Source organism: Rhinopithecus roxellana, chromosome 6 (assembly GCF_007565055.1).
Source record: "Rhinopithecus roxellana isolate Shanxi Qingling chromosome 6, ASM756505v1, whole genome shotgun sequence".
NCBI lineage: Eukaryota > Metazoa > Chordata > Mammalia > Primates > Cercopithecidae > Rhinopithecus > Rhinopithecus roxellana.
The window spans coordinates 108,681,597-108,702,964 of NC_044554.1; the positions used below are offsets into that span (position 1 = coordinate 108,681,597).

Below are 21,368 nucleotides of genomic sequence, written 5' to 3' on the forward strand. Positions count from 1 at the left end.
ACTTCTGGGACTGTCCCCTCTCCCACAACCCCAGCTCTGGAATAGATCGCCAACCCCAGTCCTCAGGTCTGCCTCCTTCCAAGAGGCCTTCACTGGCTAGCCCCCTCCACCCGGCTCTGGACCACAGCCCACTCCCACCCCCTCTCCAAGCTCCTCCAAGGTGAGAGGAGAGCCCAGTCGCTGGGCACCTACCTGGGTGACCTTCTCGGTGACATTGTGGGTTCGCTCCTTTATCTTGGGTGCTATGATCTCACGGTCACTGGTGGGCGAAGCCAAGAAGGGGTCACCCTTGAGGTCCACAAAGTTGAGGGTGATTTGGGGAATCTTGCTGATAGTGCGGTAGCGCACGAGGTCGGAGTCTGAGGTGGAGTTGAGCAAGCCACTGCGCAGGGGGTGCATGGCCCCTAGGTGGAGAGGCAACATGGTCAGGCCAGCAGGCCGAAGGCCCCAGACCAGGCAGGCCACCCACAGACCAAGAGTGGAGACCAGGCCCTGCACAGTCAGGAGTCCCTGGGAGTCCAGGGGAGTCACAAGAAACAAGGGAGGTCAGACCCCGCACACCACTCTAAGGAAACAGCCAGGAGACAGCCCTGTGAGCAGGAAGAGGAAGAGGAAACGGTCTGCCCCAGGACACTGGCAGGCAGGGGGCCAGGTGGTGTTCCAAGGCCGGGCGCATCTCCTGCCCAGGGCATCCCTGCTCCAGGCCGTCCCGGGACAGCCAGCTCCAGGGGCCCACGAGGGCTCTGGGAGTGGAAGAATGTAATGGGATGAATGGACATTTAATAGCGCAACAGGCCACTTAATGGAATTAAATAAGTGCTTAATGGGATTTCCATCTCCCAGGCACCCAGGACGTAGTGGAAAGGTCGGAAGCTGAGGGCCGAGAATGCAGCAAGCCTGGCAGCCGAGAAAGCGTGGACTGGGGCGGAACTGGTCCTGTGGCGCCCTCACCGGTGCTGGCATGGCGCGGTGGCGGGGGCAGCGCCCCTGCGCGCATGGCCTCGATGTCGTCGGCGGACGAGGCGCGGCGCACGCTGGCGCAGCTCTCTCGGGAGCGCGTCCGGGCCAGGCTGCAGCTGGAGCCTGAAGCGTCGGGGTTGAGGCTGTGCGCGCGGGGCGATGGGAGCGGGCCGGGCGCGCTGTGGGGCGGAGAGCCGGGGCCCACCAGCGCGCGTCGCTCCTCCGCGGGCCCAAGCCCTGCCACGTGGTTGTCCATGGCCGTCACTTCGTTCAGGGCCAGGGACTCGCTGCTGGGTGCCGCGGGCGTCAGGTCCACGTCCACCACCACGGCCCCGGGGGCGCCCCCGCCGCCTGCGCCGCCCGACCGCACCGCCGACTCCCGGGCCGTCAGCGCCAGCAGCGCGGGCAGCTTCAGGCGGAAGGTCTTGGCGCGGCCTGCGGAAGAGGAGAGACATGTGGCCGTGGGGACCGCGAGCAGCCCTGGAGTGGGCAAGGCCTGAGAAATAGAGCCCCAGCCGCTGGGTAAGGGAAAGAGGGGAACGGGCAACCCTCCATCCCCGCTCCCATGCACAATATTTTGACCTCGAGTCTCAAAAATCATTCTAGAATCCAGTCATCATAAAAAGCCGTATCTGAAGCGACACTTCAGGGCGGATTCCATAAATCATCCCTGTCTCCCACACCGGCCGCTGGGTGTCAGCGTCCCCATTTTAGACATGAGGAAGTGTGGCCACAAAGGCGTCATGTCACTCTCTGGAGGTCACATAGCCAGTGGGTGGGGCCTGTGCCTAAGTGGGCGAAGCAATGCCAGGGGCCCTGCCGTTCAGGGTGGCATCCGATGAACAGGTAGGGCCAGTGTTACTGACACTGTCATTTTAGAGCATGAGAAACCAGGAGGTGAGCACTTTCGTCATGATGCTGAGGGAAAGATTAAAATTAAGCCACAGAGGGCGTCCTGACAGAGGAGGAGGCTCAGAGCCTTTGTTGTCAAGGGGATGGTCCAGCCCAGGTGGGCATTCCCTCAAAGCCTCTCCTCAGCTAGCCCAGACCCCCAGGAAACTTGGCCAGTCCATGAACAAGGACCAGATGGCAGAAACTACACAGAGCTGAGTCCATGGGACACAGCTTCCTACTGTGTCAAGGAGCTGCTCCCAGGTGGTCATGTTCCCCACCCCTGGGCTGCTCAAGCCAGACTAGAGAGAGGACCACTCCCAGGGGATGCTGGGATCGGAAGCCCTATAGGTGAGGCTAAGGAAACGGTGCTAGCCCATGCCAAGGACCTGTGATTCTGGGCCCTGCCATTCCACCCCCATATGTCCATCCTGGGCCAGGGGAACCAGGCCACATCCTCAGGGTACAGGGTTCACTTCCCACCTCCAAAGGGACCCCCCCCCCACCCAACCACTACATCCTCCCTTCCTGCACAGTGTTGACCTCCGACAGCTCACAGCCCCAGAGAAGTAAGACCACGAACCCCTGAGCCTGCCCTAAAGCAAGTACACCTACCTGGGGCCAGCCAGCTGGTGGGGGGGCCCCGGTGATTGGTGTCATGAGCCGGGGACCCCACCATGTCCTTCTCCATCACCACCTCGAAATTGAGGATGAACATGATGACAGCCCCATCCTCGTTCTTCACGGGCACCACATCCACCAGACATAGGAAGCAGCTCCCTGTGGAGTGGGAGGACATAGCTCCCTTGGCACCCTCTCAGTGGGCAGAGCAGAAAGCCTGGAGCCCAAGTGGGCCCTTCCACTTCTGCCTCCTCATATGGCCCTTCCTCTCCAGGATCTCCCGTCCTGATCCCCCACCCGGCCATGTGCCTGCCACCCTTATGGCTCCCCTCAATCTGTCTGCCCCAGCTTGTTGCTACTAGACTCCCCTACCCCTCTCTCTGCCTGTGTGATTTATCTAGCTCTTTCCTAGGTGCACTTTCTCTCATCCTGGTTATGATCCTTCTTCCCCTCTTTGATCTCATTTCCTCCCTATCTCATTTCCTCATATCCTCCCAGCACCTCTGCCTTTCCCTCACATGAGGCGCTGTAGCACAGTGCTTAAGTCCACAGACTTAAGGCCTACGATCTCTGGGTTCATAGCCTGGATCTGCTACTTAATCACTTATGCATTTTTTGCTAAATTATTTAACATCCCTGTGCCTCATTTTTTCTATCTATAAAATGGGAAGAAGAATAATTTTTTCTTTTAAAAATTTTTTTAACTTTTTAATTGACACAATAATTGTACATATTTATGGGGTACACAATGATGTTGTGATACACATAGTGTATATAATTCTTTTCTTACGAGTTATAAAGATTAACCAAGTCAGCACATGCTGAGTGCTTAGGCAATGCCTGGCGTATGCTGCACACTACAGACGGTTAGCTGTTACTATCTGTCTCTGTCTCTGTTCTCTCTAGATTAGCACCAGCCGTTGTGTCAGCACACAAGATAAGGACAGACGTTGAAAGCAAGAGTTTCAAAAACTTTACAGCAATTTGGCATCGCCATAATATCCACGCATGTGCTCTTGTATTTCACAGATGTACCAGCCTATAACATATTAGCATTAAAGAAAACTGATCCTTCACCAAAGAAGTCTAAGAAGCACTGCTTCTAGATCTTTCATCTTCGCCTCGCCTCGCATTTCTCTTGATCTTTGATTTTTTCTTTTCTAGTCTCTCTCTGTCCACCAAAGGACCTGTACCAGATGAGGTCAGTCCCCCAGGCCAAGTGCACCTGGTCTCCCTCAGCTCCCTGTTAAGCACATGGGCCCCACGCCCTCCCATGCTGATTTCTGAAGGAGCCCCTTTTAGGCCAAGCACTCAGTTCCACCTAAGACCAAGCTCAGAACCTCCTGCTCACAGGAAGTCCTTAATGAAACCAGAAGGCAGTTAACATCCTGCTCCAGCTCCTCTATGGCCCCCCAGGGACCCACCAGGCAGGCTCCTCATCTCCCACTCTCCCTAGGGAGCCTCTTCCTTCCTCTCGGCTCCCCCTCTGCTCAGCTGTCTTCTCTGCCTCCCAGTGTCTCCCGTCCCTACCGCAGTGCCTAGCGCCTAGAGTCATACGCCCTGGGGCCAGCACTGGCTGGTGGTGACAGTGACAGGCCATGTTGACAGGGAGGCTGCAGGCATGGGGGAGAGGCGAGGGTGATGAACCATGCAGTCCCGCTCCATCTTAGCAACTCAGCCTCCCTTTGTTTTTTTTTGTTTTTTTGAGACAGGGTTTCACTCTGTTGCCCAGGGTGGAGTGCAGCAGCATGATCTTGGCTCACTGCAACCTCTGCCTCCCAGGTTCAAGCGATTCTCCTGCCTCAGCCTTCCAAGTAGCTGGGACTACAGCTGCATGCTACCACGCCCAGCTGACTTTTGTATATTTTGATAGAGACAGGGTTTTCACTGTGTTGGTCTCGAACTCCTGGCCTCAAGTGATCTGCCTGCCTCAGCCTCCCAAAGTGCGAGGATTACAGGTGTGAGCCACCACACCCAGCCTCTCCTCACCTTTCTACCTCCCAGAACCTCCCTGGCTCACCCCTACTCCTGATCTCAAACCCACAGCAGGGGCGATGGTGGTGGTGCTATGAGTCAAGGGAGAGGCCAGCAACAGAGGCCGGTAACTTGGAGGCGGCGCCACCCCTGGGACTTGGAGCTGGTGCTTGAAGCCTGTCAGTGAGGCCAAGGGGCTGTGTGCTGGGGAGGCAGGGAGCAGGCCAGGTGGGAAGGGCCTGATGCACAGCAGATGCTGGCCAGGCTCAGGGATTCTAACCAGCTGGGGATTCATCTAGGGGAACGAGGTCCTCTGAAACCAGCTTAAACAGGATGGCACTAGGTGAAGGGGCTCTCTGCCCCACCCCACAGCCCTTCCACTCACCACATCCCAGACGCTCACAGCTCTGCCCAAGGGCCCTGAGCTCCAGGGCTCTGTCTGGGTCTCCCTGCAGCAGCCACTCTTGTCCCCTGACCTCCGGCCTCTGACACACAGCTGTGGTGCTGGAAGCTGCAGGGGGCTGGGCCCAGCTGGAGACCATTTGGCACCCAGACAGCCTGCCTGGAGTTTATGCCCTAATATGGTGATGGCCGGCAGCGGCCTGAACAGGGATGCGCCTCATCAGGACTGAAGAGAGGCCGGAGATCAGGGAGCCTTAGCCCTGGAGACCCAGCACCACCCCAGGGACCACAGCCAGCCAGGCCCTCGAACCTAAGTCCTCACCAGGGAGCTTGCCTCAGAGAAACCTAGAGTCTGGAGCCAAGATGAACCCAACCTTCAGAATGGGCTGGAGGCTCTGTCCCCAGCACAGGGCCCCGGAAATTCCAACCTTGAGACCTCAGCACCCCGTCCCCTCTTCAGCTCAAGCTGCTCAGCAAGTGAGCCCAGAATGGCATTCTGAAGCCCACCTAGTCCTGGACCCCACATCTCAAAACCCCTCGCCAGGGTCACAGAAACTCTAGGTATACACCACCTCGCAGCACAAGCCTGTGCCTCACACTTAAACACGAGAGAGAGAGAGAGAAGGGAGAGAGAGGAGTGTCTGTTGGTCCTCTTCCTTTGTCGAGATTCAAGAAATTTTTCCTTTCAAAATAACCCTGTCAAAGGCCTGGTTATTCCAAAAATGTGAACTGGAGCCCTGCCTGAAGGCAGGGGCCGAGACAGGGGAGATCTAGCGATCGTCAAGGGGATGTGGAAGGAAGGAAAGTGGGGCCCCAGATAGGCCTGGGCTCTTGGAGGCACTGCGTCCGACCACCCTGCCGGGTCAGCTGGGGCTTCTGTAAACTGCCACATCACCTGCTCCCAGCTCTTCAGCCAGGCCTCCCAGTCAGACGCCATCCCACCACTGACTGGGTTATGGGGGGGTGGGAGTGCCTTCATTTGCCCCAGTGCCCACCTACTCCAGACCCCTAGGCCCTCGCTCTGCTCCCTTCTCCCTCCGACTCCCCCTGGCTCCTGCCAGTGGCCCAGCTCCCCAGGACAGAGACGAAGGACCTAGCTGCTGCAGTCTGCAGTTCCGCTGAGAGCCACTCCGTGGCAGGCACAGCCCACACTCCCGAGGCAGCCAACACTGGAGCACTCAGGGGGCAGCCAGGACAGACAAGGAGGGTGGAGGGGGTGCAACAGGGGAGAGAGTTCCCAGTCTCAAAGGGAGGGGGCATGGGCTGTGGAGTCAGGTGGCCTCTGCACATTGCGTTAGAATGACTTTGGGCCAGTCACTTACCAGCCCAGAGCCCCAGGGCGCTCATCTGCAACACAGGGTGATCCTGCCCACCCCCCAGGGCTGTGGGGGTGAAATGGCCTAAGATAGTGAAGCTCAGAGCCTGGCTTGAGGTCTCCATAAGCTTGAGACAGAAGAGAGGCAAACAAGGGTGGAAGAAGCTTAGCAATGAGAGGCCCCAGGGCCAGCCTGGCTCCTGTGGCTGATGCCAGAATACCCTGCCCTGACCCCATTCCCACCCTAGTCCCAGCCCCAACCCCACTCCCACCCCAGCCTCAGCCCCAGAGCTGGCTGAAGACATCTCACTTTGGGTGAGAAGGTACCCCCTGCCTGGCCCAGACCTGTTTCCTGGGCCCTCTGAAAGGGGAGGCACCCATGGACGCAACCATCCCTGCACAGGCTCCATGGTTCCTTAGAACCCCCATGCCTTTGGGCCCAATGGCCCGGGTGAGGCAGGCAGGCCAACCACCCAGCAGGCCTCCAGAGGCCATGCAGCTCAGTGCAGAGCAGGAGAGCCAGTCCTGGACACATTCCCGGAGCGGCAGATACAGCGCCATCCTGCTGCCACAGAAGGTGACCATCATTTCTCAGAACACAACGCCGACTTGCTTTCATTTGGTGCCAATCCACACCCAGCAGTCTACCTGGGGTGGGGGGCACTGTCCCTGCCCAGCATCCCAACCCATCTGAGGTCAGGGGCTCCACCCAATTCCCTACCTCTGGGCACCACTGGCCTAGACCAGGCCCCAGGCAGGAGCCACACTTAGCTGTGGCAGGGACAGGCCTTATCTCCCATGTGAGCACCAGGTGGGGAAGAAGAGGATGCAGATGGCCCTGAGTGGCCTTGGGCACCTTCTGGGGTCAGAGTCTCTGTGCTCTCCTCTGTAAATGAGGTGTTATCACAGCTTCTTCCCAGGCAGCTCTTCCCAGCCCTCTGCAAATCACTGAGCACATCCATGCATGTGAAGTGTTGAGCCACCATGACCAACAAGACACGCCTGGCACCTGCCCCCAGTGAACCACCCATCCAACAGGACCCCAGTTCGATGCACGGGGCAAGAGGGAAGAAGAGGGAACAAGGCAGACAGGTGGAGGAGCCCCAGGGAGCCGAGCCACTCTGCCCCAGCCATGGTGGCTCCTGGGCTCCCTCTATTTTGCGCTGGCTGTGGGCAGGTCACCCACCTCCCTGAGCTTCAGGCTCCCTGCGGGTACTGCGGGGACAAGTGATTCCTGCACTGGGTGCCAGATGAGATGACAGATGGCTTTGTGGAAGCATCCAGAGCTCTAACAAGGCGGGGTGCTGGGTCCCTGCAGGGAAGGTGACCTTAGGGAGGCAGCCATCCTCAACCTGGTCACCTCCCTGCCTCGCTCGGAGCAGGAGGAGCTGTGCCCAGGACAGGCCCAAAGTCACGCTGAGGGCAGGAGGCTGGGGCTCCAGTCGGCCTGTCCGCCCCCAGGCAGAGAGGCTGTCTCCGGAGCAGCCGCCCAGGGCTGTGCAGTGTCAGGTTATATTTAGCCTGGTGGCGGCGACAGGAAGATGCAGCAGGAGCCGCTCCTGGCAGGGGGCCACCGTGTCACTAACACAGCTCTCATGGGCAGCCAGGGGCCTAGGAAAGGCCAGGGACATTGCAGGCCCAGGGGACAGAGTTAGGGAGCCTGAGAGGCCAACCAGTGAATGAGAGAGAGAGGGAGAGAGAGACAGGGAGAGGGAGAGAGAGAGAGACAGTGTGCGTGTGGATGCGCGTGTGTGTGTGGTGAATGAGAGAGACCAGTCCTAAGCTCCAGCCTCCAGGATCTGGGAAATGCAGGGCAAGGTTGAGGGGCCCCAAGCTCAGACCCTGACCCCACAGAAGCAGCATCTCCAGATAGACTCCTCCACCACCCCTTCCAGCCTGAGACCCAGCCAGCAATCTATGGGATCATTTATAGGGTCTCGGGGGCCTCTGTAGTCTTCCAGACCCATCCAAATCCACTGCATGTGGCATGCCTGAGCCATCTCTGCCCCAGACCATGGCAATGGCCTCAGAAGATCTCTGTCCTCTAGCTTCTCTAAAGCTCTGGGGCCCGGCTCTGCCTCTCGGGTGGTGCATGAACTGGAAGTCCCACCCCCTGCCCTCCTGCTGAGAAGCCTGGGAAGGTGAAACAAGGGCACGCTGATGCCAGGAAGCAGCTCTCCACAGATCCCTGCACAGGCACGTGAGTCCCGGGCAGCTGCGCCCCAGCTTCACCCCTTCCCTCCTGCTCCCCATGGCCCCCACTCCTCTTCCCTCCAGCCCCTCCCCAGCCTTCTAGGATCCCCTCTAGAAAAGTTTCCTTGACTGCTCCGTCTGACCCCCATGGACGCTGCTCTTGGAGAACTCTTCCAAACAATGCCCCTGGTCCAGAAGGCCACTGCACACTGGCCGGGCTTCCCCGTCCACCTGGGTCAGAGCCCTGAGGCCAGGGCAGGACTGGCAGTTGCAGAAGAACTGAGGGTGGACTCAGGGGTGGTGATCTGCAGTCATGACAGGTGGGGACAGACCCTCTCAGCTCCTTTCCAGATCCAGGGGCACAGCCCACCCTTTCACAACAGAATTTGCCCATTTCAAGCCCGTGGTGCCCTCCAGCCTGAGTCTGGACAGCAGATGGAGCAACCATGGGAATTAAGGTGCCTTTTTGATGAAGCAAAATTCAACGTGGTCATCAGTTTTCATGGAACACAGAGGCCGACCACCCAAGGGAAGGTGGCGAAAGCAGGAACTGCACCAGGTGTGAGACTTCTGAGCCTCAGTCCCCTTCAGTCCCCCTTCACTGTGACCCCACACACAGCTTGCCACAGGGCAGTGAAGGTGCACACAGCTGCCAGTGTCCACCAGGGGACACTCTGGGGTCTCCTCTAGTGAGTGGTCTGTAGGCTTCTAGGTCTGTGCTCTGTCTCAGCTCCTAGCATACCCCAGAGAGCCTGGTAAGGCCTTGATAAAGCCCTGTCCCAATTCCAGCTCTGCCATGAGCCACAGCTTAAACCCAAGAGTTATAATTCCTCATTGACTTGCCCCACCCCCCGCCCCACCCACACACACACAGGACCCTGTGAAGCCCCAACAAACAGATACAAGTGCTAATGAAAAACCCCCAAAAAGTCAGCTGGAACATTCGAGCATCAAAACACATGATGATGATCCAAACAAACAGCGAAAACTGGCATCATTTGCAGATGACAGGGTCACCTGCCTACAGACCACCAAGAAATCAACAGATAAACAATTAGAACTAATTAGATCAGAGAGTTCAGTAAGGTTGCGAGAAACAAGATCAGCCCGCAAAAATATAAAGCATTTTTCTACACAGCAATTAGGAAATATAGTCAAAAACAATACGTCTTTTACAATAGCAACAAAAACTCTTAAGTTTCTAGGAATTGACTAAGGCACAAGAACCCTGTTGGAATCAGGATAAAGGGGAACAAAATTTTAAACTAGCAAAAAATACAGAACTGATCTGGTAAATGGAGAGACAATCCAGGCTCTCGAGTGGGACAAATACAAAGATGTCAGTTCTCCCCAAATTAATCTATAGAACCAAACTAATTCCAATCAAGAATCTAGTGGGCGTTTTCTTTCCAATAATTCAGTTAACTTTCTCTAAAGTTTATGAAGAAAAAGGGAGGCCGGGCGCGGTGGCTCATGCCTGTAATCGAGCACTTTGGGAGGCCAAGGCGGGCGGATCACCTGAGGTCAGGAGTTCAAGACCATCCTGGCCAACATGGAGAAACCCTGTCTCTACTAAAAATACAAAAATTAGCCAGGTATGATGGTGCACACCTGTAATCCCAGCTATTCGGGAGTCTGAGACAGGAGAATTGCTTGAACCCAAGAGGCAGAGGTTGCGGTGAGCCGAGATCATGCCACTGCACTCCAGCCTAGGCAACAGAGTAAGATTCCATCTCAAAAAATAAATAAATAAAGTTTATGCAGAACAAGGGAGATCCACAAATAGCTATGTCAACCTTTAAAAAACAGAACAAAGACAGAGGATTCGCCTCAGCAAACACTAAGACATATGGAAGGTTATAGGTTTTTGTTAAGCTAGTATCAATGCAAGAGCCAGTAAATAAATATTTGGAACAGAACAGAGAACACAGGGACAGAGTCATGGCTATGTGGGAGATTAACCTGATAAAGGCTGCCCCACAATTCAGCGGAAAAGAACAGACTGTTTACTAGATGCGTTGGGAAAGTTGGCACATTACATGGAAAAAATAAAACTCGATCCCTACTTGACACCACATACGAGGTAGTCTTAGGATAGATTATAGACCTAACTGAGAACAGCAAAACAATTAAGAGAACAGAAGAAAATGGAGACCCTCTGCAGCCAGAGAAACTTCAGAAGTACAAACAAAGCTAAAAATCAATGACTTTGTTTGCATCAAAGTTAAGTATCTTTGTTGGATAAATTGAAGAGAGACTGAATGGGAGAAGATATTTGCAACATCTCTTTCCAGTTCAATAAGGAATTAAAATCTGGAATACACTGAACGTTTCACAGCATGCATTTGTATCTCTAGAGTACACAAGCAACCCCTGCAAATCAACAAGGACAAAAGACGGCGACATCAAAATTAAAATGAGCAAAGGGCATAAGCAGGCAATTCACAGGAAAGTAAGCCCAAGAGGCTACCAGGCCGAAGGGATGCTCAGACTCAATAGAAATCAAAGGAATGCAAATTAAAGCAACAAGAAATCACTTTCACCTTTTAGATTGGCAAAATTTAGAAAGGTAGATAATGTCAAGAGTGGCAGAGATATGCGGGTATGGGAATCTCGAGCTCTGAGAAGGAGGGTGATGACAGGCATGGCAGTACTTAGTTAAGTGTCCACATGTCCCGCGATCCAGCAATTCCTCTCCCGGGCGTGTATCCCACAGACATCCTCACCCAAGTCCAGAAGAGACCATGTCCAAGGATATTCACTATAGCTTCATTTATGGTGGCTGGGAGTTGGAGACATTGTGGGGTCCCTCCCCGGGAGAGTGGGCAGGTGAAGCGCGGCAGCCACACGCCGCAGAATACGCAGCAACAGACAAGACGTCGAACAGCAACCCAGCTGGACTTAAAGCATATTCCCAAGTAAGAAAAGCGAACACCAAAATACAACATATAGCACAATATCATTTACATAAATTAAATCTATATGCATATATCCAGACAAAATACACATTTGCAAGGACATATGCAAGCCACACATTCACAGTAAGTACATTTGAACGGTTGCCTATGGGGAGGGTAATGAGACTGGAGAGTGAGATAAAAGGGAAAAGGAAAGAATACAATGAAAGACAAAGGAAAAAGCAATAACACAAATTCTGTGGTTTGAATTATTTGGGGGAGAGGCAGGACCCGGGGCCAGCAGCAGCCTGCTGGGAGGGAGGGGGTGCGGCAGGCAGGGTGCAGGGTGGGGCGGGGTGCACCGTAGGAGCAGGGGTGCTGAGGCCCTGGATCAGGCTCATTTCCCACAATTGCAACAGCATGGGCTAGGAGCTGCAGCCACTTAGGTGACACCCTGCTTCATGAGGAGGAGAATGAGCTCTGGCACTGCATGCTGCTTTGTGGGTGTCTGTCATCTCATTCCAGGAACACCCTCACACCCCAAAGTGCTTCAGGGACAGGTGCTATGATTCCACTTAGCAAACGAGGAATGGAGGCTTGCAGACCCCAGCTACAATCCAAGTTTCCTGAGGCCCTGAGCCCATCATGCCCCAGAAAGGGCTCTCTGGAGGCAAGAAAGCTGGTGCAGTGGCATTCCACACTGGGCAGGGAGGAGACAGCTAGGCTCGGGTTCCCACTCAGGCACCCGCCAGCTGGGTAAACTTGGGCAAGTGCCTCAGCCTTTCTAAGCAAGAACTTCCCTCTCGTAAAGTGATGGAGAGGAATCCTGCCTTTCACAGGGCCATGAGGACCACCTGAGGTAAAGCACGGCTCCCCAGTTTGCAAACTATAAAGTGCAGTCACAACAATAAAAAGTGCCCTGTGCTGCTGGTCAGGTGGCATCACCCCCACCTCAGCTGTGCTCTCTGTGGCAGCTCTAAGACTCTGTTCCCCTACCCCATCCTCCTTAGTCCACCTCTGAGGGTGAAGAAGCTGGGAGCCCCCAGACGCTCCTGTGCCCCACAATGTCCTCAACACGAAGCAAGGCTAGAGGACTCCCAGACACAGCAAGTCTGTAACCAAGCTGGAAACTGCTGCCAAGTCACCTGACTCCCAGGAAAGGCTCCTGCAACACAGCACACTGCCCACCCCATTCATTTATTCATTCAGCAAACATGTGCCGAGCTCCCGCTGTGCACTGAGCACACAGATACAACAGAACAAAGCAGATGGGCTGCTCTCCACACGCAGAGTTCAAGGCCTGGTGTGGAGAGACAGACAGGGAAACTTCTCCAGCACTGCAGGAGGCGGAGGACCAAGGGGAAGACGCTGCCTTCCTCCTAAAGGTGTTTCTCATCCTGGACAAGCACCCAAAAAGGAGAGGGGTTTATCTGAGGCCAACCACAGGCCACAGCATAGAGATCTTCATGGGCAGGACTAAGGAGATGGAGGGGACTTTAGGGGAGCCCCCCACATTCATCACCTGTCCCAGCAGCCCTCCCTCCTCTACTGACCCTGACTCCCATTGCCCTCCTGCCCACGTCGGGAGGGAAGTTCTGTTAAACTCCCTCACACTAAAGGGCTAAATACTTTTTGTCTCTATACTGGGAAGGGACAATGAGAGACAACGTGTTTTTAAAGAAAAAGGAGCATTCTAAACGCAGAAGTTCTCTAAGGGAGGAGTTTCAGAAACCCTTCAGGGAAATACCGACACGTGAAGGGCTTTCTTGGAACCTCCAAAATCACCCCACCCAGGAAGCCAACCTCTGGGCAGAAAAGAGGCCCAGTCTCCCTGCATCTCACACCCCCAAGCTGGCCCTTCTGCTGCCCCACAGCCCCCCTCCCCAGAGCCCAAGGCCACCATCAAACTCTGCTCCCATCCCAGACAGCTCTTTGCAAATATTTACATAGCTCCTCTCTGGGGGCTGCAGAAGACGAAACACGGAGAAGCCGCCCTCCCAACACTCTCCAGACCCCAGGGTGGGTGGAGAAGTAGAGAGCACCCTTCAACTGTGTCATGCTTGCCTCACCCCGGAGCAGGCCTGGGATGGGAAGACTGCAGCCCCAGCAGACCAGGACAGACAGCCACAGCTCAGGAACGACCCCCGTGGAGCCCCTCCAACAGGCCTCTGATCCAGCTGGAGAAGGGAAATGTGGAGGGAAGGTGCTGTAGGGCAAGAGGCAACTTGCTCAGAGGCAGGGCCCTCATGGACCCCCGGGACCCTGTGCCTGCATCTGGCAGCCCTGCAGATTCTCCCACTCGGCCCTGTCTCCAGGCTGCACCAGGCCTTGGCCAGAAGGATAGGAACATCCCTGTCCCCAGGATGAAGGGCACTCCCCTGATAGCTTCAGTCCCACAGGAAAAGTGCTCCTGTGTCTAAGCACTGTCCTCTGGGATCGCTCTCGTCTACCTCCTATCTCAAGAAGACAAAACCCACTTATGCACCAATCCCTGTCCCACCTGCCTTCCCAGCCTCAAGGCTTCCCTTTGAGGAAAAGCTTCTTTCATCCTCAGCTCAGACCTAGGCAGCTGAAAAGAAGCAGAGAGTGGGTGTCTGAGCTGGGGAGGGGTCAGCCATGAGGGAGAAGGTGAGGCGTGGTGGTGACAGAGCAGGGCATCTGATTTAAAGGAATGGGCACAGGAAGGGATAAGGAAGGCAAGGAAGAAGACAGGACAGATGGCCTTGGGGGATGGAGAAGGACAGGAGGCCCAGAGGAGTGGGGCTGATCACAGGAGGTACTGAAGATTTCAAGGCAGTCTGAGGCTTGAGGCCTGCCAGAGCACCTGGGAGGCTGGGGTCCAAGGCCAGGGACAGAAGCCCACTGGGTGTGGAGCCACCTCTGAGGCCCTGGGCACAGTGCACTGGGGAGCAGGCCTGGACAGCAGGTCCCCACCCCCTCCCAACAGCCACAGCATCAGCTGTTGCAGTGGGGGCCCTCTGACCCTGTTACCATGGCAACCGGCCTGCAGCTGGAGTGGAGAAGCCAATAGACTCTTCTCCAGAGACACCCCCGTCCCCACCCACGCACAAGCTCCCGGGGACACAGGGACATGGAGCCAGGCCAGGCCAATCGGAGGTATGAGCAGCCAGACAGAGCCTTCCAGATAGAGGCTCCGAGGGGTGGGGGACAATGGGAGAGAGGGGGAGAGGCAAGGAGCAAGGCTCCGGGATGCTGAGGTGAGGGAAGAAGACAGGGGGAGGCACCAGAGAGGAGATAAAGACCAAGGGACAGACAGTCAACCAGGCAGGCAGGAGACAAAGGCAGGGAGATGTGGGGAGCAGGAGGGGAGCCGAGAAGATGGGCACAGTCAGGCTGGCTGAGCACAGTGGCAGGGAAGCAGGGAGCAGAGGCAGGAACAAAGAGCAGAGAGGATGCAGGGGACAGAGAGAAGGGACTCTGTGAGGACTGGCAGAGGAGGAGCCACAGCCCCCATGGTGATGTGGGAGCACAGGTGTGGACACAGCCAGCACCTGCTGCCCGGGGTGCCTCCCCAGGGCCTTGTGGGGATGTTACCACCAGCCAGCCTCACACCACTGGGCCCTGCCCCCAATTCCACCTTAATCCCAGGCCTGACTTCAAGGGGCACAGGGCCAGTGAGCCCCAGGCACCTCGTATCTCTCCCTTCAGCCCACACTCCCCCAGTCTAGCCTCCCCACCTCCCAGCAGTCCCAGCAACTAAATAATGGGGCTGTCTGGCTCCAGGCCCTGACACTGCGCAGAGCAAGGCTAGAGGCACCAACACAGCACAGCTGTCCACGGCGGCGCCTGCCAGCAGAAGGCTCCACCTCCTGCCCAGCTCCCCCCTACCCAAGGCTGGCCCAGGCAGAGACCCTGAGAAAGGCCTGGACAGAAACAAGGGGTGGCACAGGCATTCCTCACCTCCGCCTCCGTACTGCACCCATGTGTGAGTACACACACAGGCATGCACACATGCAGCCCAAGCCAGGCCCCGGGACCACAGGAGGGACTGAGTGTTTTAAGGCAGAAGAAGCGGAGGCTGAGGAAATCTGCCTGCATCACCCCAGGCCTAGAATGCCAGGATACATGGGGTCCTAGGGGGCTGAGCACCAGGCCAGCCTGTTGGCCAACAGGAGACACCTGAGCCCCATGGAAACTAGGTGAAAGTGAAGAATGGGACAGACAGAGATGGCTGGCATAGAGTTTTCTGGGTCATAGCCCCATGTTTTGGAGTTGTAACCTGGAGAGGGGACAAGTTTGAACTTGGGCCGGGGACCTGGGTTCTAATCCCACTCCTTCCACTGATTCACTGGTCATCAGACCTCTGCTTCTCCGTCCTTCCACCTGCAACTCGAATGGGTTGGATTAGGTGATCCTACAATAACTCTTCTGCAGAAGGGGGCCCATGGCCATCCTCTTCAGAAGGGGCCAGCCTAGACTGGGAGGGAGGTCCAGCTCACCTAAGAGCACTCCACACATACCACAGCCAAAGGAAAGAACCCTCGGCCTCTGCTGCCAAGAGGCTAAATCCCCAGCACAGCTACATCCGTAGTGGAACTGGCACCGTGTTTACAGAGGACGGCCCATTGCAGGCACTCTCTATGAAAGCCCAGCACCCTTGTGAAGGTCCGAAGCGAGACACGTTATCCCAGAAGTAGAAACAGGCCCAGGGAAGTCAACCAACTTGTCCAATAGTGTATAATTTCCAGCACTGTCTTAGACACAAACTCAGGACTTACGGGTTTGTATTCTCTTCATTACACCTGTGGCTGGCAAACTTTTAAGATAAAATTTCACATGAGATAATGTACAGCGTACAGATAGGCCTGTAACTATCTGGTGTCGTTTTCAATATATGACAGAACAGAGCACACAGAGCTCTGGTCAGACAGATGTGGGCTCCGTTCCCAACTGCCATTTTCTAGCTATGTGACTGTGTGAACTTCAGTTTCTTCATCCCCCAAGATGAAGACAATAGTAGTGTCTACCTCCCTGCGTTGTAAAGAGTGCATGAGATAAGAGAAGTAAAGCATTTGACCCAGTGTCTAGCCCCTAGAAACCACCCACTGCCTTCAGGGTTTGAGTCTAGCCTCATAGCCCCTGCCTCCTGCCAGTTGGAATCCTGATTTGCTGTGAGCAAACCTTCTTCCACAGGGTGCCGGGACCGTGCCCTCTCTAGTGCTCTCCAGTGATGCCACAGACTGTACGCCTGCAGAAGCACAGCCTGGAGGATGCAAGGCTTTGCAGGGTCACCCCAGCCAACCTTGAGCACGCAGGGCTGGTACATGGGGCTGGCTGGCCTGGTCCCAAAGAGAAAACAGAGTGTGCTCACTGTCTACAGCAGACAAGCTCGCTGAGGGCAGGAGCCCCGTCTGTCCTGCCCATCTCCAAGCACCTAGCGCCTGCCAGGCTCACAAGCGTTGAGCAAATGCTTATGGGACACACGCTAGGAAGCAGCAAGGTTTGCACGCATTCTAGAGCTGCCTCTGTAGCCGGATTCTGCCCGCAGGACCCCAGTCCTCCTGCTCTGCCCGCCCTGACCAGAGCCCACCCCAACAGGGCATTCACGGTGTGGGAGCAGCCCCACCCCGGGCTCTGTTTATCTGCTCTCCGGAAGCCCAGAGCAGCTGTGCTGGAAGGCGGTGGCTGAGTAAAGACACCTGGCGCAGGAGAGGGTGGCAGGGCAGGGCGCTCCTCGACAGCTGAGACAAAGGGAACTGAGGTTGCGGGAGAGGCACTCACTTCCCCCAGGTGCTGTTGAAGCGCAGGGCAGGAGGGGGGCAGCAGAGAAAGTCAGAGTCCTGCAGCCCTCCTGTCCCGCCGTGACATCTCCCAGACCTGTCACCTGGCACCAACTGCCCTAAGGCAACTAGGGGCCTGTGGCAGGAGGTCAGCGCCCAACTGCCAGCCTGACCTTTAACCTCCATCCACGCACGTACCTGCCGTCCCAGCTCAGTCTAACTCTAGTCCAACTTGCTCTAGGTGCCCACACCTGCCCAGGGAAAAAAAGGATCAGAGGAGCCAGATCCACAGCCTAGCAACTCCTTTGCCCCCCCTGAAAACCATCTCAGCAGAGTGAGGTGCAGGCCCCGGAACCGCGCCTCCCACAGGCACACCGCAGGACCCCAGCTCGCGTCACGCCCCCACAGAACCTTGCCAGGGCTCGCGGCGTTCTCCAGCCGCCCCCACACCCCCACGCACCCTGCCCCTCGCCGTGGTCCCACCCCTCTTGACCCCGCCCCTCGTCGTGGCCCCGCCCCGGCCCGCGCCTACCATCTTTCCGGTAGAAGGCGATCTCCACTTTGCGCTCCTCGGCGCCCAGCAGTGCCTGCGCGATCTGCGCGGCAGCGCGGCGCTGCGTGCGCGGCCCGTGCAGGAAGTCGCAGGTGCAGGGTCGTTGCATCACCTCGGCCCGCGAGTAGCCGCACAGCTCGCAGAAGCCGTCGTTGCAGTAGATGACGGCGCAGTTCTCCACCCGAGCGTTGGCGATGATGAACTTACGGCCTGGGGGGCGGGGAGGAGAGTGCGCGTGAGCGGAGACCCCAGCATCGGGGACTCCCAGCCCTTCCCCACATTCTCCACTCACACACAGCCGCCCGGGGACTCCCCGCCACAGGAAGCATGGCTGGGACTGGGGTCCCCAGCAGGGGGTGAAGGCAGCTGTGCCTGAGCCCCGATACAGGTGCCTGGCCTGGTCCGGCCGCGCGGCGCGCCCCCTCCTCCGCCTGGCCCACAGGCTGGCTGCGTGGCTTCCCCCGGGCAGGCCGCCAGCACCCTGCTGCCTCCTCCGTGCCTGAGGCTGAGGCCAGCCTGGCGGGTGTCAGCAACGCGTGTCAGCAGCCGCAGCGGAGGGATAAACACTGGGCCTAGAGAGGGAGCCTGGGAAAGGCCAGAGATGGCGGCCAGGATTCCCTTTGCACCGGATTGCACTGGATTCTGCTTTTAATTTCCCTGCTCTCCAGACTGGGGGGTGCTCCCTGAGCCACTCCTTATCCTGAGGCTCCCTAGGAAATCACTCCCCAATTATCTGAGGATCCTACCAGGTCAGTAACCCCTGGAACTTCTGCACCCCACCCCAGCCCCCTGCCCCGCAAGGACAGTCAGGAGCTGAGGGGTGGGTGTGCCAGAGACGATGAGGGAAGTTACACGTTGAACACCTAGGACGCTGCATCTCATTTGGTCCTCTGACAACCCCATAAGGTAGGTGTCATTACCCTCCTTTTATAGATGAAGAAACCAAGACTCCAGAGAAGTTCGGCACCATGCCCAAGTCTTGCAGCTTGTAAATGACAGAGCCAGCTTTTGAACCTTGGTCTGGCAGAGGCAGAAGAATACGCTGAGGGTCACAGGCAGAAACCCAAGGTCATAGGAAGCAAAGACAGGGACCTGCAGCTCCAAACCCTGGAAACACCTGGAGCCTGGGAGGGGCCTGAGACTTTGGCCCCAGTTGTAGGAAAACAGACCCAAGATAGGGGACCTGCCCAGGGATGTGAGGCCCTCCTCAGTTTGGCCTCATCCAGGATGAGCACCCCCATGGTTCCATTTCGGCCAGACTTGGCTCCTCGACTCCAGGCCTGCCCCAAGAGCCAGGCTGGCGAGTGAGCAGCAGGCAGACAGCAGCCTCACTTGTGCCAGGCAAGATGCTCCTGGGATAAGAGCTTTTTCTAAACAGAAGTTTCTGGCCACTTTGGCCTTTAATGCTGGGGCTTTCAGTAGCAGTTGGAATTCTTCCCCTTCCCTCCCCAGCAGGCAAAGCCCTCAGGTTACAGCCCTAGGCAATCCTACGTGCAAGGATGGGCTGCAGCAGGATACCCTGAGGTAGGCCCAGGTCATCAGGACTTGGCCTCCTCCCACCTTTCTCGGTTCTCCCTTCCCCTGGCCCCCAGGAAGTTGCTTTTTGGAACTGGGTCATCTTTTGGCCAGTTCCCAAGCCCCCCCAGACCTCCTAGACAGCCATCAATTCCAGGAGTCAGGGCTTCCTGTCACCTGAAAAGACCCCCTAACTCAGCCTCCAGCTCTGCCACAGTCCAAGGCAGTCCAGAGGCCCAGCCACACACCCCAGCTTCATGGAAGAAAAACCACTCCTTGTCCTCTCTCCCAGGCCTGGGAGAGGAGAGAAAGTTTCTTCGAAGGCATGCCCCACCCCCACCCCCCCCCCCCCCCCCACACACACACCCTTCACTGAGATCCTGGAATACAGGGATGGGACAGAAAGCCTGCCCCTCCTCCACAGACCTGGAAACTGGGACCCAAAGAGGGAAGAGTCACTCAAGGTCACATGGCAGTCAGTGGCAAAGGTAAGGCTAGAAGCCAGCTCCCCCCAACACTCCTCCCAACCTCCCCATGGGCCCGCCCACAGCCTCCCCCTGGGCCCACCCCCACCTCTCAGGGAGGCCCTCAACCAGTGTCAGTCCCCACCCCCTCAGGATCATCTTGTTCCTCCGCTTCACACAATACTGACCACTGGACTGACCCCTCCTTCCCCCCATCACGGTTACAAGCACACGTTGTCCTGTGCTCACAGGGTCATGGGCAAGGAATGTCATCCTCTCCCAACTCCCAGGGCCCTTGGCAGTCACATCCACTGTGGCTCATGCAGCCTTAGGGACAGGCACATGAATGCTGCTTGGGTGCAAACCCACACCCAGGACATTTGCCTAATCTGGGACCCTTCTAGAAGCCTCCCTATCAGGCAGGCATTGGGGTGCTGTAGTCCAGGTCCCCATAAGGGAATTAGGTGACAGTGCCCAGGACAAGAAAACCACAACTTGAGGCTACCACAGGGAGCTGGTTACCCTCAAAGCCCAGCTCTAGCACCAGGACACCCTGTCTCCACAGAGCCCACAAGCTCACAGCCTTGTCAAAGGCACCTCCCCACCGCCCATACAGGGTCTAACTCATGGGTGACACATGGGCTCGGGGTCATACACACACGGCACACACACAAGAGGAGATTATGGGCTGACCCTGCATCCACGGCTTTCTAGTCCCTCAGGCACAACACAGTCAAGATCTGGCAAGATCAGTGTGCCCGCTGGACTCTCGGGATCCCAGGGTTTGGGTCATACACACTCATGCCCTTGCACACAGCCCCATCCACGTCCAGGCACCCAGAGTTGGGGACACCTGCACACTCCATCCCACGTCCCTTCCCTGCACACTCAGCGTGTCACACACACTCTCTGATCCCAAAAGCCTGAGCTGAGCTTCCCGCCCCAAGCCCTTTGGCCCGGTGCCCACGGCCCCGGTGCACCAAGCGTTGCCCCCGCCGTCCCCCGCCAGAGCCTGGGGCCCACCAGGCTCCATTGACTAGCACTTGGCGATGGACTCGGCCCGGGCACGCCCCCCCATCCACACTCGGAAGAGCTCGGCCCGCCCCCAGAGCCCCCTCCCCGCCCAGCCCCCTCCCCCACTCACTCTGGCCCTCAAACTTGCGGATGATGGTGTCCAGGAAGGTGTTCTGCGGCGCGACGTGGCCCCTCCGCACCGGCATCCTGAGCCCATGGGCGGGCCGGGCGGGCCCCCACCCACCCCGGCCCGGCCCGGCCCAGCACTAGGCTTCGGGTGGCCCGGCCGGGCCGTGGTACCCGCACCCCGCGGCCAAGCCGAGCACGGGCGGGGCCGAGACTGGACTGCGGGCGCCGGGTCCTCGCTCGGCTCCCGGCTCCCAGCTCCGGACCCCGGGCCCGGCCTGGAGCCGCCTCAGCGCCAGCCGCCCGCCGCCGGCACACCTGTCTGCCGGCCCCCGCCGAGCCGCGGGGCCCGCTCCGCCGCGTCCCCGCGCTGCGCTCCGCCAGCCCGAGCCCCGGGCTCCTGGCTCCCGCCTGCCGCCGCGCCGACAGCCGCTCCGGCGCCCGCGGCTCGGGCAGCGCCTGCGGCTCGGCCCGGCCGCGGAAGGGTTAATGCGGCGCGCGCCCCTCCGGCTCCGGCCCCCGCCTCCCGGCCCCCTCCCGCCTGCCGCGCGCCCGCAGCGCCGCCCTCTCCCCCCTCCCACCGCTCGCGCCCGCCCTTCCCATTGGCTGAGCCGCGCCGAGTGCTCCCCCAGCGCCAGCCCCTTGCTCTGCCAAGGAGCCCCCGGGACTCGCGCGCCCCGATGAGGGGGAAGGGACCCTTAG

The 21,368-nt window shown here is 57.7% G+C and overlaps 1 protein-coding gene across 3 annotated transcripts in view; it reads right to left on the reverse strand.

Moving 5' to 3' along the window:
- Positions 1-21,148, reverse strand: part of KCNH2 (potassium voltage-gated channel subfamily H member 2) — a 33,344-nt gene extending 12,196 nt beyond the window's left edge. The window contains exons 1-5 of one of the 3 annotated variants that reach the window (XM_030933283.1): positions 20,671-21,148; positions 17,527-17,757; positions 2,467-2,631; positions 952-1,395; positions 193-404 (exon numbers count right to left, since the gene is read on the reverse strand). In XM_030933283.1, coding sequence (XP_030789143.1) covers positions 193-404; positions 952-1,395; positions 2,467-2,631; positions 17,527-17,757; positions 20,671-20,746 — 1,128 coding nt within the window. In that variant the 5' untranslated portion in view covers positions 20,747-21,148. Of the gene's footprint in view, positions 1-192; positions 405-951; positions 1,396-2,466; positions 2,632-17,526; positions 17,758-17,839; positions 17,952-18,467; positions 18,570-20,670 lie in introns of those variants that run through there. The other 2 variants (XM_030933285.1, XM_030933284.1) reach the window with 2 other exon arrangements.
- Between the last annotated feature and the right edge of the window lie 220 nt (positions 21,149-21,368).